The sequence below is a fragment of the Chanos chanos genome, chromosome 2 (assembly GCF_902362185.1).
Source record: "Chanos chanos chromosome 2, fChaCha1.1, whole genome shotgun sequence".
NCBI classification, from domain to species: domain Eukaryota; kingdom Metazoa; phylum Chordata; class Actinopteri; order Gonorynchiformes; family Chanidae; genus Chanos; species Chanos chanos.
The window spans coordinates 53,025,432-53,041,760 of NC_044496.1; the positions used below are offsets into that span (position 1 = coordinate 53,025,432).

Here is a 16,329-nt window from a genome sequence, read left to right on the forward strand (position 1 = left end):
ATTCTGAGCTATAAAACTTTGTATCATTAAGAAGTCGACAACTGAAGTTGTTTCAGAAGACATTACTTTTTTTTTTTTTTTTTTCTTTAAAGGAATTGTACCTAAAATTCCCTGATATCATATAACCTTCGTGACTGGGTTAGGCTACATCATGATACCGGCCTTGTTCACAATCCCCATTTCCATTTAGACATACCATAACAAGGACAGGCATAGTAACAGTCTAGGACTAACGCACAATAATGCAAAACAAATGAGCATTTGCGAGTGAGAAAGGGGAATTTTTTTTTTTTGCTTTTTTTTGCAAGGGTCTGTTCTTGTAGCCCTGCTGTATAAATGTTATATCCTAAAGTTTTATCTCAGTGGTTCTTTAGGTGAAGTAGAAGTGCAACAAATCGGTGTCACCCAAACACCGCACTGAAGTAACGGAGTCCAGGACGTGGTGAATCAGTGAAAATCATTCCTGAACGGAGTTCTCGCGTCTGTCGTACTGTAGATTCAAGTTCTTTTATTCGGGGGGGGGGGTACTGAAACACACATTGCCGCCTTTTTTTTTTTTTCTTTTTTTTTTTTTAAAACAACAAAGCTATTTGTCAGACAACATCTCTTGTAAAAACATTCATACCCTTTGACCCTCCCAACAACAAAAAAAAAACCATCCCATCCCCTACCCCAAAAAAACCATCCCGCCCACTGACCACGCCCCACTTAACCAAACATACCAAAAGAAGGCACCACAGCATTTGAATGGAAAAAAAAACAACAACACTGAAATAAGAAGACCATTAAAACAACTATGTTAATTAAAACAACGTGTCTGTCATCTCGGGATCATTTGCTAACGACTCATCTTCACATCAAGAGTGCCAAACAGATACTGAGGGGCTGTGCTCTTTGTTTCACAGGCGACAGAGTCACATCCACAGCTTATCCTATATCTCGACCTCTTCTGGATCTGGATGGCTTTGCAAATCCTGGTAAAAGGGTGCTGTCCCCTCTATCCACAGCAAAAAAAAACATCCATCTAGCTTCTGGTGTAGGCACCCTCTGTTTCTGCTCCAAACATCCAGGGAATTGATGAAAGAGTTATGGTAGGGGAAAAAAAAAAAACATTGGGTTAGGATGGAAATTCAGCACAGGTTCGGTCATCCTTTTTTTTTTTCTTTATTTTCCACTGGACCATTCCTCACTGGGGACCATTAAACAGTCGTTTGTTTTGTTGTTGTTTTTTTTCATCTCACAAAAAAACCCCAGTCTTCCAGCCCTGCTGTGGATTCATATAGTCATAAACATGTCGTGACTTCATGTGACAACACGAATAAATAAAATAAATACAAGCATCGAAAGGATGGAGAAGAGAAGAAGAAGAAGAGGAGGAAGAAGGAGAAGAAGAAGAAGAAGAAGAAGAAGAAGAAGGAGAAGAGATAAGGATTGTGCAGGACACCTCTTATTCACATGTGTCTGGCACCATCAGTGTGCAACATGGCCACTTGATCAAGGCTAAGTCCCCAATCTGTCCATGTCTTGGCATTCAACGTCATTACGGAATCTTCCAGAACCTCCAAAAGAATGTACAGTCCTCCCCCGCAGAGCTGTAGTCCACATCCGGCAGAGCAACCACAATCAAATGCAAGGGGGGGGGATTTTTAAAAATAAACCAAACCAAGCCGACAATGCAGTCTCTCTCTCTCTCTCTCTCTCTCTCTCTCTCTCTCTCTCTCTCTCTCTCTCTCTCTCTCCGTTTCTGTCTTTATCTGCGTGAGTCCTGCTAGTTGACCTTATCCTGGAATATGTAGAGGTTGTTGGTGGCAGCCACGGCGATGATGTTCTCCGAAGGGTGCCAAGTAGTGTGCAGGATCTTTTTGCTAAAGTCCAGGCTGTCGACGCTGATCTCGTCTTTACGGCGTTTGCCTCCGACGCACACCTTGCGGGGTTTGAGTATGGCCCGCGGCTTGCTGTTCTCCCTGGACGCCTCCAGCGTCACGTCTCTTTTCGTATTGCGGTCGAACATTCGGAAGAAGTTGTTATAGGAGCCGGTCATTATCACGCTGAAAACGAAAGTGAACAGTTGTGTTATAAAAGGCTGTCACAGTCGGAGTTTAAGATAAGCTGTTTTCTTTAAACGACAATTTCTTTTTGTTGTTGTTTTTGCTAGACAGCTCTGCCAATGTGCTCAGGTATCTGTTCACTAATTTATGTCCATTTCAGCTAGCGTACATGTGATGAAAGGAAGCGGTACATTTTATTTATTTAAACGCAACGTCACAAAACACTAACCTGTCAGATCCATTCCAAACACATTCAAACTTGTCAAAGATGCAGTCATTTTCATAGAGTGAACAGAGTTTACTTCTCAGATAATCATGCACCTAGGAGACAAAACAGAGTTTTTTGTTGTTCAGTGATAGTGAGAAAAAGGGGTTTTGTTTCTGTAGTAAACAAATCAAACAAAACATATACAGTAGTTAGTGGCCTTGAAGTGTAATAAGAAGCTATGTGTCCAAGAGCTGATGCTTTAAGTGGTAGATGAATGAACCGAGAGAATTGGAGAGAATTGGATTAGAAGGCACATGGATATTGACTTTTGATTACCTTTCATAGAAAGAGACAGGCTACACACGACAGGGCTAATAATGACACATCGACTCAGTGTGTGTGTGTGTGTGTGTGTGTGCGTGCGTGTGTGTGCATGTGTGTGTGTGTGTGTGTGTGTGCGCACGTGTGTGTGTGTGTGTGTGTGTGTGTATTTGTGCGTGCACACACATATGTGTGTGTGTGTGCGTGTGTGTGTGTGTGTGTGTGTATGATGTGTGTTTGTGTGTATGAGTGTGGGTAACTCAGTAAAGATGGATTGAACGTGACACCTCTACTTCCATCGTAACAGCTGTACGTGATCTCCCCATGCCAGTACAGCTGCATATGGCTTTATGTTTTTCATATCAGGATATATTGGGATAGTTTGTAGGGATAATGATGTTGAGATTTGCTAGAAATGTATGCAGTGATACGTTACTAATGTCCACAATTAAAACAGTCGTATTTGTAGACAGTTCTGTGTCAGGTACAGTAGAGTAGAAGTAGAGGTAGAATTATGATTGGCTTGTGCGTTACCTGATAGGTCTCTATTGGTTTACTCTCCATGTTGAGGTCCCACACTTTCACAGTCAGGTAGTCTCGTGTCATCAAATATCGCCCACTGTGGCTGAACTTCACATCTGAGATGGACGAGATGATTTCTGAGAAAAAGGAGCGGTTACTGGGGTCTTCCGGTTCTTCGAAAACTGAGGGAGGACGGAGAGAGAGAGAGAGAGAGATCGGGGGTTAAAAGTGAGTTCAGCAAGGAAAAGGATGTAAATGTAAACTTTAGCGAACACTCAGCTGAATCTAACTTAAGGCTGGATTGCAGCCCCGTTGCAAACTAGCACATGTCAAATTGTAAATCTCAGTGACGGGCGCATTCAGGAGCAAAAAACACGTCTTGGGAAACCACACAGCCCGTCAAGTCGGGCGAGACACATTTTTATCATCTGCTGTCAATTAGCCCCGCCTCGCTTTGTTGACACTGTGCGCGAGCTGTCCTGCGACGTCTCAGCAGGGGTTTCCCCCGCAGAAAAGACACACGGCAGACAACAAATGAAGGCTGCAGGAGAGGGACACAGATCAATGGCGGTGGGGCGGGAGAGAGAGAGCTCGGTGCCGTGGATTGCAGGTGTTTGTCACAGCCAGGGCGGCGTGTCACATTTTTGAGCCTGTCCACCTGCCGCTCCAAACCCTCTCATTCATGAGGGGTCTAATGAGTCCTCCAGGGAGTCTCGACAGCATCCGCCCGCCTATCGCTCGGGGCTCGGAGCCGTAGGAGGACATGCTGCTGTGCCAACCTCCCCCGGTCTGGAGCTCCCATTGATTTTTTCAAAAATTCTCTGGGACGTCTCAAAGATTTATTAGCACGGGGGTGTGAGACGAGCAGGAGGAGGAAGAGGAGGAGGAGGAGGAGGAGGAGAGGGAGGAAGGATGATAGCGTGTAATCTCAGACATACGTAGACGGAGACATACGCGCGAGGTTTCAGATGGTGTCGGTGAGAAAGGAAGGTGGAGCTGAAGACGCTGGTTATCCTGAGGCAAAAACGCTACATCTGTCTGTTGTTTTGCTTGTGCACCAGGTGGAAAAAATGGCAGATGTGCACCACAAACAATCTATGAGGCAGGTTGTCGTTCTAGACGCGAAGCAAGGCCAGGAGGGGACACCCTTCCTGAATCTTTGCCCCAAGGCCGTTCTTGGTGTGTTTAAAATTCAGTAGTGGAATGCAAATGAGAAGTTCAACAGGATGTCTATGCATGGAACAGTACACATGTCAATAAAGCTCATGAATTGAGTGAATTCTTCAAGCGTTGGGATTTCTATAGGCGGACCAGTTTGCCTCAAAGCATTGATTTTTTTTTTTTTTTAAACCAAGCTTAAATGTTAATGTATTCAATCTGATCTTAAAATGCGGCCCAGCTTACGATCTCAAAAAAAAAAAAAAACACAGAAGAGCCAAAACCTCAGCAATTTCAGAATGGAAATGTATCAGTGTGTGGTTATCAATCCAGCAAACGTGAGGCCAGAGGGACACCATATGCTGACTATAGATTTATCAGCATCTATTGTACTCAACTCCCAAATGAAATTAGCTGGTTTAGCCGAGGCAGGCGCAATCATATTAAAAATTACCATAAGCCTCACCTTCCTCCGCCCGCTCTGTAGGTGGGTGAGTTAATCCTTTTCATGGCTAACGCTCTCCCCGTTCTCTCAAGAGACAGCCACGGGTCTGAGAGCAGGGAATTGAGCCAATGCGAAATCTGTTTTTGGGGGGTACGTTTGAACCCAGTTAGGTTGCTAAGGTTAACTATCCACCATCGCGGACCTGAGAGGGTCTCACAGGACGGTGGATCGTGAAAAAGAGTCCTCGGTTTACTCACATTTGGAGTGGTTGTCACACAGTGCGGCGGCTCGCATGTCACACAGCCGGATGGACCCTTTGCTGCTACTGTAGACGAAGGTATTGCACTGGTGTGGGTGGAACTCGGCCGCCGTGATGACCTCTGTCAGCTCCTCCATGTTGGCTGGCTTGATGTCTACAATGTCTACAGGGGAAACCATTCAGGAAAACTCTCACGGCCTGAGTAAGACTCCTCCATCTGAATAAAGCCGGTCTTGTTATGCTTGGACACTGTAACAGAGTAAGCTGCGTTTGAGGTAGACCATGCGTAAAGCAATTTAGCATCTCCCTCTGAAGGAATGACACCATGCACACGCTAAGCAGGAACTTCAATATCGGTGGCCCTTTTATGCCAAATATCTAAATCAGGTCAGAACTGACACAAAATTGTCACACGTCGTTTAAGTTTTCCAAGTTTTGAAAATGACACAAATTGCGCTGACTTTGACCGAATAACGATATGGTGTTTAACAGTAAGGTTTGATGAGGGGTAACCGCTGAAGGAAAGGATACTGAAGCTCCTGTTTGTGATCTCCAAGTTCCACAGGTTGATTCTCAGGTCGTCAGTGGACATGTAGGTCTCATAGTCACTGTTGACAGAGATGGAGTTGATGTGGTACGTATGAGCGTTAGCAAACACTCTTCTGGGCGTGGCCTCCACCATGAGGTCCATGGGCCGTAACACTGGCACCTGAAAGAGGGAACAGAGACAGAACAGAGGGTATAGAGAGAGTGTAAAAGCACCACACCGCATGTATTCGCCTCTGAGGAATGGAGAGACAGATGTCTGCAGAGTTTCTCTGTTGGCGTAACAAGCTTCATTCGCAGTCAGAAAGTTCTCAGAGTATGGATTAGATAAAACCACAGTGACATGCAGAAATTATAGAAAAAAGATGAGCGACGATAAATTATGAAAGAATAGAGGTTAACTGAGCAGTAAGTACAAGAAGAAGGACTGGTTTCTTTAATATCCCCAAAATACCGTTAATACCAGCTTGGAACTGGAGATATATTTGGAATATACTGTACTTGGAATATTTGGAAAGGGGGTAAATACCTCACTGACAGTCTTTTTAGTGTTTCCCTTGTATGGTTGCCACCTCAGCTGAATTGTGTGTGAGCATTAACTCCCTCCATCATTCATTTATATTTTTACCACTGCTATGTTACACACTTTGAGGAGAGAGCTCTACCAGAGGCCACACAGGTGTCTAACTGCCAGCGTACGCCACTGAGCGAGAGATGGCGGGAGAGAGAGATCCAGGTCCCCTCCTCTGCCCAAGAGGACATTACCAACTCCACTCCAGTGGACCCCTGGACACAGTCAACGCTGCACTACTGAGATCTGAACTGTGCCCCCCAGATGCAAGGGGATAACCTTTTCAGGGGAGCCTTATTTGGCATCACCTCCACCCTACTGGGGGGCTAATGACCATGATAATAGCTTTTCTGTGTGGGCTTGACATTTCTTTACACGGCCATGCAAGGGAGTTATTTAAAGGGGGCAGAACACCGGTTCTCACCGAGCACAGGCTAAGTGCGCTCAGCAGTCAGCAGTCATGCTACGTCCTCCTGCAGGCTCTAATTGCAAAACGCACTCCCTGGCTCTCATTTAGGGCTGAAATGACGTGTGTTTAGAGCAGCAGGTATTCTCTTTCCCCAAGCAATTTTCGTATAATCACCCAACGCGCAGGAGGTTTCTCTCAGCTGTAGTTCAGCCATTCAAATGAGTCCTTGAATGAATGAGCAAACGAAACATTATCTTGAGAAAAAAAAAAAAAAAAAAAAGCAACAAGAACAAGAAAAAAAAAACACACTTAAACCGTCTAAGTGAGCATTTACGAGAGACTATGAATAGAGACGGTTTGGTTTTTCTTTAAAAAAAAAAAAAAATTCAAACCATAATCGGTTTCTGATTGTGGACGGCCGTCCCACTGCAATTTTTTGCATTCATGTACTTCTGATTCTCCATCCTGAATGCTGTGCATGTCACCTTTTGATGTAAAGCACAGACTGTGAGATAGAGGACTGACAGAGACAGGCATGCTAATGTGAAGAGTTGGGGAATGGCCCGCGGTCCTTTCTGTGCTCTGCAAAGCAATGATAACTTCCTCCGCGCGGCTAAAAAGGATCAGACAGCAAGATCCCCCGCTGCTTCAAAGAGTCTCAACTCTGGTTCCCCCGACGCCTCTCCTTCGGAGCGTGAAACACAAACAGATGAGGAGAGAGGAGAAAGAGAGGGAGACGTGCGGAGACAATAGAAAACAAACCGATCTGTTTTCTCCATCTTTTTCTGTCCACGCCTCCGACAGAGAGGAGAGATGGTACGGCTACAAACCTTCAGCTCCCCTTATTCATCCTGCGCTACGCACAAATAGCAGCTAGTAGCAATAGGTAGCAAGAAATGTTTCTTAAAGGCGACAGTTTATCCGTCTGCCAGTCGTTATTATTGCATTTTCCTTAGATTGCTGAGGACTTTAGAGATGCACTGACTGTATGAATTGGTTAGCAACATCCTGAATTGCATCATCCCAAAATAAAATGTAAAAAACCCCAACCTGCGTAGGTCATAGAAAGCTTGGGTTAAAAAGCAAAAAAACCAAAACAAAAAAACAAAACAAAAAAAAAACAAAAAAGGGTGTGGAAAAAAGGGGAAGATATTGCCCCTGAAGAATTGACTAGAAAACTGCTGCCAAAACACATGACATGTGTGCCCATCTCACCACGGCGTGCCCCAAACACCACCCCCCCCCCCCCCATCTCCCCCGCTCCCCGCCGCCCCTCCCTTCTGCCTGTGCCCAGTGATAAATCCCTCCATCTCTGTCTCCACCACACATACATTTCACGCTCCAAATGGGATTGCCACACTCTTGCAGCCATAACCCCTCGCATCTCCGCTAATCTTCTGCCTAGCTACACAATAGGCAATGAGACAGTCGAGGACCAGCGCTTTAATCCATTAGCGCACGGAGCACAGAACAGAACACCGCGGCAAACATTAACGGACATACTTGGTCAAACCCCTTTTGTATCTGTATTCAATTTAGAGGGACAAGGGGTGGCACAGAGGGTACAGAGACAGAGAGAACACACTGATGCTGTTCAGGGTAGACACCTCATTGAGCACACACAAATACAAACACACACACACACACACACACACACATCTATCACTCAAATTTTTTCATTTTTGATGATGGAAAACAGTTTGTCTATTGATGACGGCACATCATCTGTTAAAACTTGCTACAATGCTCATCATATTTGATTTACATATATGAATTTCACACAATGACACCATATTGTCATTCATGTTCCACTGTGAAAACGTACCATGAAAATTAAGACAAAACTGCTGACTGTCAAGGACTAACCTACAGATGCTTCAGTTAAAAGGAAACCAAATCTTTTCATAATGCAGTCTCTTGATTTTTCTATTTACCGCATTCAGCAACACTCTAGGATTATTGGAGAATGGCATGAAAAATGACTTAAAGAGACAATGTTTTTGTTTCTCAGAGAGAATGTCGCTTTTGCAGATGGCTCCTTAAATTTAAGAGCTGCTCTTCTATATTCTGGTTTGTTTTTTTTCTTGAATAAATCCTTTTATTAATATACAACATTTCCATATTCAAATCCCTTTAGACATCTGTTTAGCAGCACCATGACAAATAAATGGAAATTCAGCGTGTGTACAAGCTGTGTGTTCATAATTGTTCTGCAGAGGACTGAAAAAAGCTGGTGGCAGCAGGACACTAACCCGCAATGTAGTGATGGTGGAGGGGTCTCTGATCCTTCCATCTTCATCCTTAAGGTTATAACCCTCAGGTCTCTTATCTCTCTCACTGATCTTCCACAGCTTCACAGTTTTATCTGCACGTACAGAGAGAGAGAGAGACAGAGAGACAGACAGAGAGACAGAGAGAGAGAGAGAGACAGAGAGAGAGAGAAAGAGACAGAGAGACAGAGAGAGAGAGAGTGAGAGGGGAGAGAGAGAGAAAGAGAGAGAGAAAGAGACAGAGACAGAGAGAGAGAGACAGAGAGACAGAGAGAGAGAGAGAGACAGAGAGAGAGAGAGAGAGAAAAAGAAAGAGACAGAGAGACAGAGAGAGAGGGGGAGAGAGACAGAGAGAGAGAGAGATAGAGATAGAGACAGGGAGAGAGACAGAGAGAGAGACAGAGAGAGAGAGTATGGGAGAGTGTTAATAGAGTGCAGCAATCAAATGGCACACTTTACAGAGAGTGGGAGGTGTGAACTATGAGAGGGAAAAGTATTTCAAGTCTGCTGTGTGCAATCTGGTCCAATGCCGGCACTCATCCAAACGGATGGAGGATGTGAGGTGCAAGCGCACGATTTGGGCGGAGAGGAAGCTAATCGCTGTTAGGTGACGCGTCTGTTCGCTCGAGAGTCAAACTTCCATTTTTGCCATCTTCGCGAAATTTCAGAATTTTCCACCGTGACCCGCCGCGATTTCTCCCGTCGCTACGTCACAGCCCCCGAAACCGAACACCATTCACGTCCCATCATAAGCGAAGGTTTTGTGATGTGTCACTCACCATTGGTAGAAAGAAGAAAGTAGGCGGCATTCTGCTGGGGAAGCCAACGAATCTTGTTGATCTTCTCCTCAATCTCAAGACTCTTCAGGTAGTCGAACTCGGGTTCGTGGCTCTGAAATGTGCTGTAAACATTGTATTCCCCTCTTCTGTGTGGCTGGTTTTTACTCTGCGTTAAACAAATCAACAAACAAATAAAACGGGTGATAAGAAACTGTCCATTCAGCTGTATCTGAAACAGAGTCCTGTTTGAAAAGAGCTGATTGTACCGATGAGTGATTACATGCTAAATTAAATTCAGACGGGCCTTGAAACATTGATTTTTCCAGTCTGACTTCACTTCAGCTTCCTTGTCACAGTTGGTGATCGTCTAACACGGCGGAATTATTCACAATCAATAAGCGCATGAAAATTATGGGGGTTCCACGTCAGGAAGGGTCAAAATCAATAATTTTGAAAAATTGCTAAAACAGTCAATTAAGGCAAACATGGGAAGCATTTCTTCACCGAGGGGGGGCATTGTGTGGAAAACAGGCTGTCTCGACTCGTCTGGCTGTGACTGGATTAACCAACAACATGGAAATCTACTTCAAGCAGAGAGTCGAGAGAATGAGAAAAGACAGACTAGCGCCACACAAAGAGCTCTCACTGGGTCCTCCGTGCTGAATGCTTCAGCACATGGAGAATTCAGATAGACTTCATGCCTAAACCTGCGAGTAAGCGTCAGAATACGTGGTTTGTGTACATCTCCTCTCTTTTCATATCTCACCTGTGAGCAGGGACCTTTGCGTGTAGTCCAGCAGGGAAAAAAACCACACACAGGTGCGGTTGGACAAATTGCTATCTTTTTTTTTTTGTCTCCCTTTGAGAAGCTTCACCTGCATTGTAACTGTTTTCAAGGAGTCGTCTATGAGTGAATGAATGGCACTTTTTTTTTTTCCCTCTTACCTCTTGTTCTCTCTGGAAAACGACCACTCGGCCACCTTTGTCTCCCGTGGCCAGGAGCTCTCCCGTAGAGTTAAACTCAACAGTGGAGATGATGTCAGCTGAAACAAAGCACAAATATTGTACATGACAATTTGTTGCAACATCTAATACTTACGCACATTATGGTATATTATTATGGCGTATCCCGGTGCGTGCATTTAAGTGTAGGATGTTTGCATGACAATAAATAGATTCCAAGTACAGGGAATTGGATGATATACGAAACTGTACCGCAACAATTGCTTTCTGGCATAAATTTCATGAACTCATTTGTGCTGATAATATTTCGATCGCTCGACCTCTGGCAGAAATATTATCATAATCAGTTAAAAGCAGTGGAATGGCTCCCTCATGAAAATATCTGAACATTGTTACCACAGCAAAGATAAGTCGCATGCAAGTGCTGTCAATGAGACATCTAATGGAGAAAATGAAGAAAATAAAGAAAATGAACGTGTTCCTACACTTTGGAGAATACAGAGAGCAAAGAAAGATCATACGGAAACCGCAGCTGTGGAATAAATACAGGGCGCAGTAAAAGTGCTTTACAATCATTCTGTTTACTTTGGTTTCTGGGCTAAAGAAAATACAGCAAAATGCCAAGGAAAACCACTCAACGGCAGTGACCCAGTTCTGTAGGATATGGGTTAAAACAGACTTAATGGCTAAAAAGCACTTGTGGGGAGCAATGTAATCCCCCCCCCAAAAAAAAAAAGCCACGATGTAAAAGCTCGTATTGCTTAATATAATACTCTGCAGTATTTAGAGGAGGATCTGGGGGTGAGACACAGAGGCAGCAGCAATGAACAGGATTTTCCCTCCACATTTCTCCAGAGGATGTATATGGCACTCCGGAGAGTAATGCTGTTCTCTCTCCATTCATCAACACATGACAGCGTAATATACAGAGAATCAGCCAACATCCCTTACAGTCAGCTTACACAGCTCCGCTGGCGATAAAGCACGACCAGAGAACAATTTTTACGTAATAGAGGCCGGCCTTAAATGTTTGTTTCCCCTCACAGTTCGGCCATGTTTACAACCTTTCGTCATGGCGATGAGCAGAAACCGTTGTTTTTTGGGGTTTTTTTTCAACTGCTTGTTTCTATTAATACATCCATTTTACAACAAATGAGAGAAAAAAAACCCTCTAAAGGAGAGATCAAACAATGTGATGAACTGAACAAACTCCTATACCCTGTCTCTGAAGTCATTATTCATTATGCTAAACTTGAGACAGTTCCTACCTTTCAAGTATTTCCGTTTGTAGGCTCCCAAAAGATGCATCTGTTTGAGTAAACTAAGCCTTGCTGCGGTTTTGTAGCTTTTGACAGAATCAGAACAAAAAGATACGCTATGTTCTCTGTTACTTCTGTCACTTCCAACTGTCGCAACTGTCACACCAACACATTATCAGACAGGTACAGTAAATGCATCCGAACATCCGAAAAAAAAAAATTAAATCAAAATCAAACGATCTGGATTTGTATGAAAGCTCGCTTCTTTAAAATCACCTCTTATCAGAGATGGATAGGTATACATAATGAAGAGACTGGCTTCGATTTTTTTTTTTTTTCACCCACACACCCTCTATGGACTTAGTGATGGCTGAATGGAGAACTGAAGGAAGGTGTTGCTATGGAGACCCCTTCCATTACTGAGTGGAGCTGCTGTATGGCTCCTCGCTGAAGACTTTGTTGCTTATATTAACAGTTCAACAGCGAATTGAATGAGCGTCTTGACAGGCAGGCGTTTACTGGTGTGCAACAATGCATTTGGAACAATAAGTGACGAATCAGCTTTTCAAGCCTTACATAAAAGATCTCCCTAGCCTACAATATAATCCCACACATTTTATAAACACAAACTATTCTCTGCTTTTAGAATACTCAGCTGTAACAAGCAGAGAGAGTTCAGCTTTTCTCAAAAGAATAGCCTACTGTTCTTATACAGCGTATGTGACTGAACTGAAAATATGCTTGATGTTCATACTGTCAATAAAAATGACGATAAAAAAGTCATTATCAAAATCCATTTCTTTTCTCATTTGAACAAGATAAGTCAGATGTTGTGTAATGCTACAGCTACAAGTAAAGAATCAAAAACACTCTCTCTCTCTCTTGCGCGCGCTTTTGGCTTTGTTTTTGCCATGGGTTTCGGCCAGTCATGTTGACTCTCCCCTCTCTGTGTGTTTGAGCTTTTCTGGTCTCAAGGGTATAAAGAAGTATTAGGTAAGTCACGCTCAGACCTGAGCCAGGTGCTGTTTGCAATTGAGCAGATTACCACAGAGCAGTCATGCTCTTGCAAAAGCACGCTGAATGTATTATGGGAGAATAAACAGAACCATTAAAACACAATAACAATCAAACAAACGCAACACTATTTAACAAGAGAATCTATTTTAAGCCCATGTCTCGCACTAAGTCTTTCTGCTGAGCCAGTGTAGACATTGAAGTCTGGCTTATTCCCTTGATCGTGTTATTTCTGTTCAGTTTTCTCTCATATTAATGAGCTGAGAAAGATGGGGGAGGTGGAGATAGAGAGAGAAAAAAAAGAGGAACAGGGAAAGAGAAAAAAGAGAGATATCAGAGGACAGAAGAGAGAGAGAGAGAGAGAGAGAGAGAGCGAGAGAGAGAGAGAGAGAGAGAGAGAGAGAGATGTCATATGATGATCAGACGCTATGTTGAACATCAGTGCCGAAGACAAGAGGTTGGGGCAAGCTGTAGCATTGAGGCATAGTGAGCAGTGATACATTTATGATAATTATATTCAGCTTCAGCTACGAACTGTTTCTTCCATCAGGTAAAAAAAAAATGTGCTGACCTAATTAGGCCTCAGGAGCCTTTTGTCTGACGCTAGTTATTATGCCTTGCCCCTTTTTTTTTCTTCTTTACAGAAAATACCTGAAGAACCTTCTGGAAAAGGTTGCATTCAAAACAATTTTCGGTGGCAGCCAAAGCTTCATTTTTATACCCTCAAGACCCGCTTTATCCAGAAGAGGATTCATCAATCACTCACGTGCATCCGAGGCTTCGCGCTTAGCAGTCAAGGAGCCACCTCTGAGCAGGAGTCAAAATCTCTCTCTTTCTCTCTCTCTCTCTCCCTCATTATTAACACATTAAACTGCCTAAACCACTGAGAGGAAACAGTAATTGATGACAGAGCTTTAATGAGTTTGCTCACAACACTTGCCACTCTCTCACTGGAAGAGGAAGAATCAGGGCGAAATGATGGACAGAAAAAAGGGGGATGGGTCTCTAAAACACAGTGTGTGTGTGTGTGTGTGTGTGTGTGTGTGTGTGTACCACTTAACTCCACATGTAGATTTGATAGTGGAAATTTCAAGGGCTTTATTGCAGATCTCTGTGGACCGATGTTTCAAATTTGAGCGACGTATCCAGAAACGGAGCGCTCAGAATACCAGGTCAGTCCTTTTGGCTTTTGATCAATCACCGTTTGATGACTCACTGTAATTCGGTTACTGGATGCTTTCGGGAACAAAGTGGAAAAAAAGGGAGATTGGAAAACATTCGGCGGGGATCAAATTTCAGCCCAAGGTGGTGCCTGGTTGGTGGGCCGTTTAAATTTGCATGAGCTATTGCTGCTTTCCACAGATAAGCCCAGACTGCAGAGCAGAGTGTATAGTCAATAAATCCTGGAGGAAGCCAGGTTTAAGACAGCATGGTCAGAGGTCAGGGAGGCGCATGAAAGAATGGCATCCCAGTAAAACAGATCCATCTTACCCAGTAACAGGGAGCGAGAGAAAGAGAGAGAGAGAGAGGGAGAGGGAGAGGGAGAGAGAGAGAAAGGCTCATCACTCAAAGGATCTACAGTGGGTTAGTCATGCCAACCTGTCCTGTCCCAGTAGCCTTTGCTGCTATTAAACATGTATGAAAGAGGAAACACCTCACCGAAACCTCCGGAAACAGGATTGAAATGGCCTGTTGTTTGAATTGCCTGAAGCATTCCTGACAAAATCATGCCAGAAACTCCAATATACTCCTTAGTGGAACCTTCACTGAGTCACGGAATTGAATTTCCCAGACAACGAGCAGCCGCAATAAGACAGCTATTGAATCTGGAACGTTTCAATGAAAACCACTGACTTGGAATTGGAATTGAAATGAACAATCATTTGAGTGATGGAAAAGGCAACCGGGCTAAAGCAATTTGGAATGAAAAGGCTTTCTAGCGCTGCAGAGTAAGCCACTGACAGTGCTCAGAGTTACTTTCCAGACAAAGCAAAGCAGTTTCTGACATACAGTGATAGCTACTCCTGCTCTCGCTGTAAGAAGGTCAGCTGGTAGCTGAACCGAACGGCATCAGTAGCTTAAATTTGGTTATTCAGGTAGTATTGAGTTCTACATCGGAAAAAAAAGGAAAAGAATCGGTGTTGCTATTGGGTAACAGGACGAAAAATCAAACAAACATGTTAGGTAATTGCGTCCAAAGCTGGTTGCGTAAGTGGAAATTCCAGGTAGAATCAGAACATTACCAGCATACAGCCATGTAATGTATTGTTTAACATTCAGCACAGCCAACACAGAGATTAACGCACTTCTGCTGAGCTCTGCACGTCAAGGGATCAGACTCAAGGACGATTAGACTTCCCTGAACTCTCTGCAACCCTGCAGCCCATGTAACAGTTCTTTCTTTCAGGCTGCCTCTCTTTTCTGAGGATTGTTCTTGCATTAATGAGGAATATTTCAAAACGTTCAGTGTATTTGTTCAGATGGAGATTGACTGTTTGTTTGTTGAGTTTTTTACTATAAAGCCAAAACACCAGATTTCCTCTACAAATGAGAGATTTTTTTATTTTTTTTTCCGAGGGAACATTCTAATCCGGGAAACGCGTGAAATCGCTCTGATCGGCCGTCCTAATTGAATCTCCCGCGGTTTATTTGCAGAAAATCAAACATGTTTGCTTTCTGAGAATCGTCATAATGCTGCGTGTTGTGGCGGAGATTCACGGCTCCTTATCCACGGTGTAACGTGTGTCTTATCGTAAAGAAAACCTGAACAGAGGGCGTAAATCCATCTGAGATGAGAGGAGTCACGTCCTCCATCCCAGACCGCTGATGGAACCAGGTCAGGGGCCAAACAGAGAGAGTGTCTGCCTCTTCTCTCCCCCTCGTGAGACTACAGAGTGACCCACGAGTAGTAATTGGCTTTAACGACTGGGCTAATCTCGACAGACTTCCACTATCCCATCCTCCCCTGCGAGAGCTCTATACAAGACGTAAACAGTGAAGACAGGTCTGGTCCTGCAGAGCCCTAATAACTACAAGAACGGCTCAAACCGAGCACGGAACCAGTGTCACTGACACACTGCCAGCCGGGAAAGTTAATGGAACCTCCAACACATTGGCTGTTAAAAAATAAATAAATTCTTGATTGAAAAGATGCAGTTTCTTGTAATGTAACTCTGTTGGTTAATGCACTTTAAATCTGCGAGACTTTTTTTTTTTTGGAGTACACTTTGTTGATGTACCGGTTCAGGAAATATTAGAACACAATAGGATGTAATTCATTCCTTCTGTGTTCCAAACCGCAAACAATCGCTACAGAAACTGCCTGCTGTTTCACAACATGCCTAGACTTATTGACTGATCCCTCAGTTGACTGTCCCAACAACAATAGGAGTCGATGCCTGACAATTTCAAAGGAATGGGGATAAAGGCTTGCCTGTGGTCTAGTGTAGAGCAGGTCTAAATCCATTTCAGCAGACACAAGCCTTGATCTCAGATCCTGTGCATTTAATAAGCCCTACCACCTGCTGATTAGGAGTCACATGATCATCTCTCTATTA

General features: G+C 43.8%; 1 protein-coding gene across 2 annotated transcripts in view; it reads right to left on the reverse strand.

Annotated features, from left to right (window-relative positions):
- Window positions 1-1,768: 1,768 nt before the first annotated feature.
- Window positions 1,769-16,329, reverse strand: part of ppp2r2ba (protein phosphatase 2, regulatory subunit B, beta a) — a 33,794-nt gene continuing 19,233 nt past the window's right edge. For both annotated transcript variants that reach the window (XM_030765018.1, XM_030765019.1), the window contains exons 2-9: window positions 10,482-10,579; window positions 9,537-9,702; window positions 8,740-8,852; window positions 5,493-5,670; window positions 4,960-5,124; window positions 3,112-3,281; window positions 2,278-2,369; window positions 1,769-2,048 (exon numbers count right to left, since the gene is read on the reverse strand). In XM_030765018.1, the coding sequence (XP_030620878.1) occupies window positions 1,769-2,048; window positions 2,278-2,369; window positions 3,112-3,281; window positions 4,960-5,124; window positions 5,493-5,670; window positions 8,740-8,852; window positions 9,537-9,702; window positions 10,482-10,579 (1,262 nt within the window). The remainder of the gene's footprint in view (window positions 2,049-2,277; window positions 2,370-3,111; window positions 3,282-4,959; window positions 5,125-5,492; window positions 5,671-8,739; window positions 8,853-9,536; window positions 9,703-10,481; window positions 10,580-16,329) is intronic.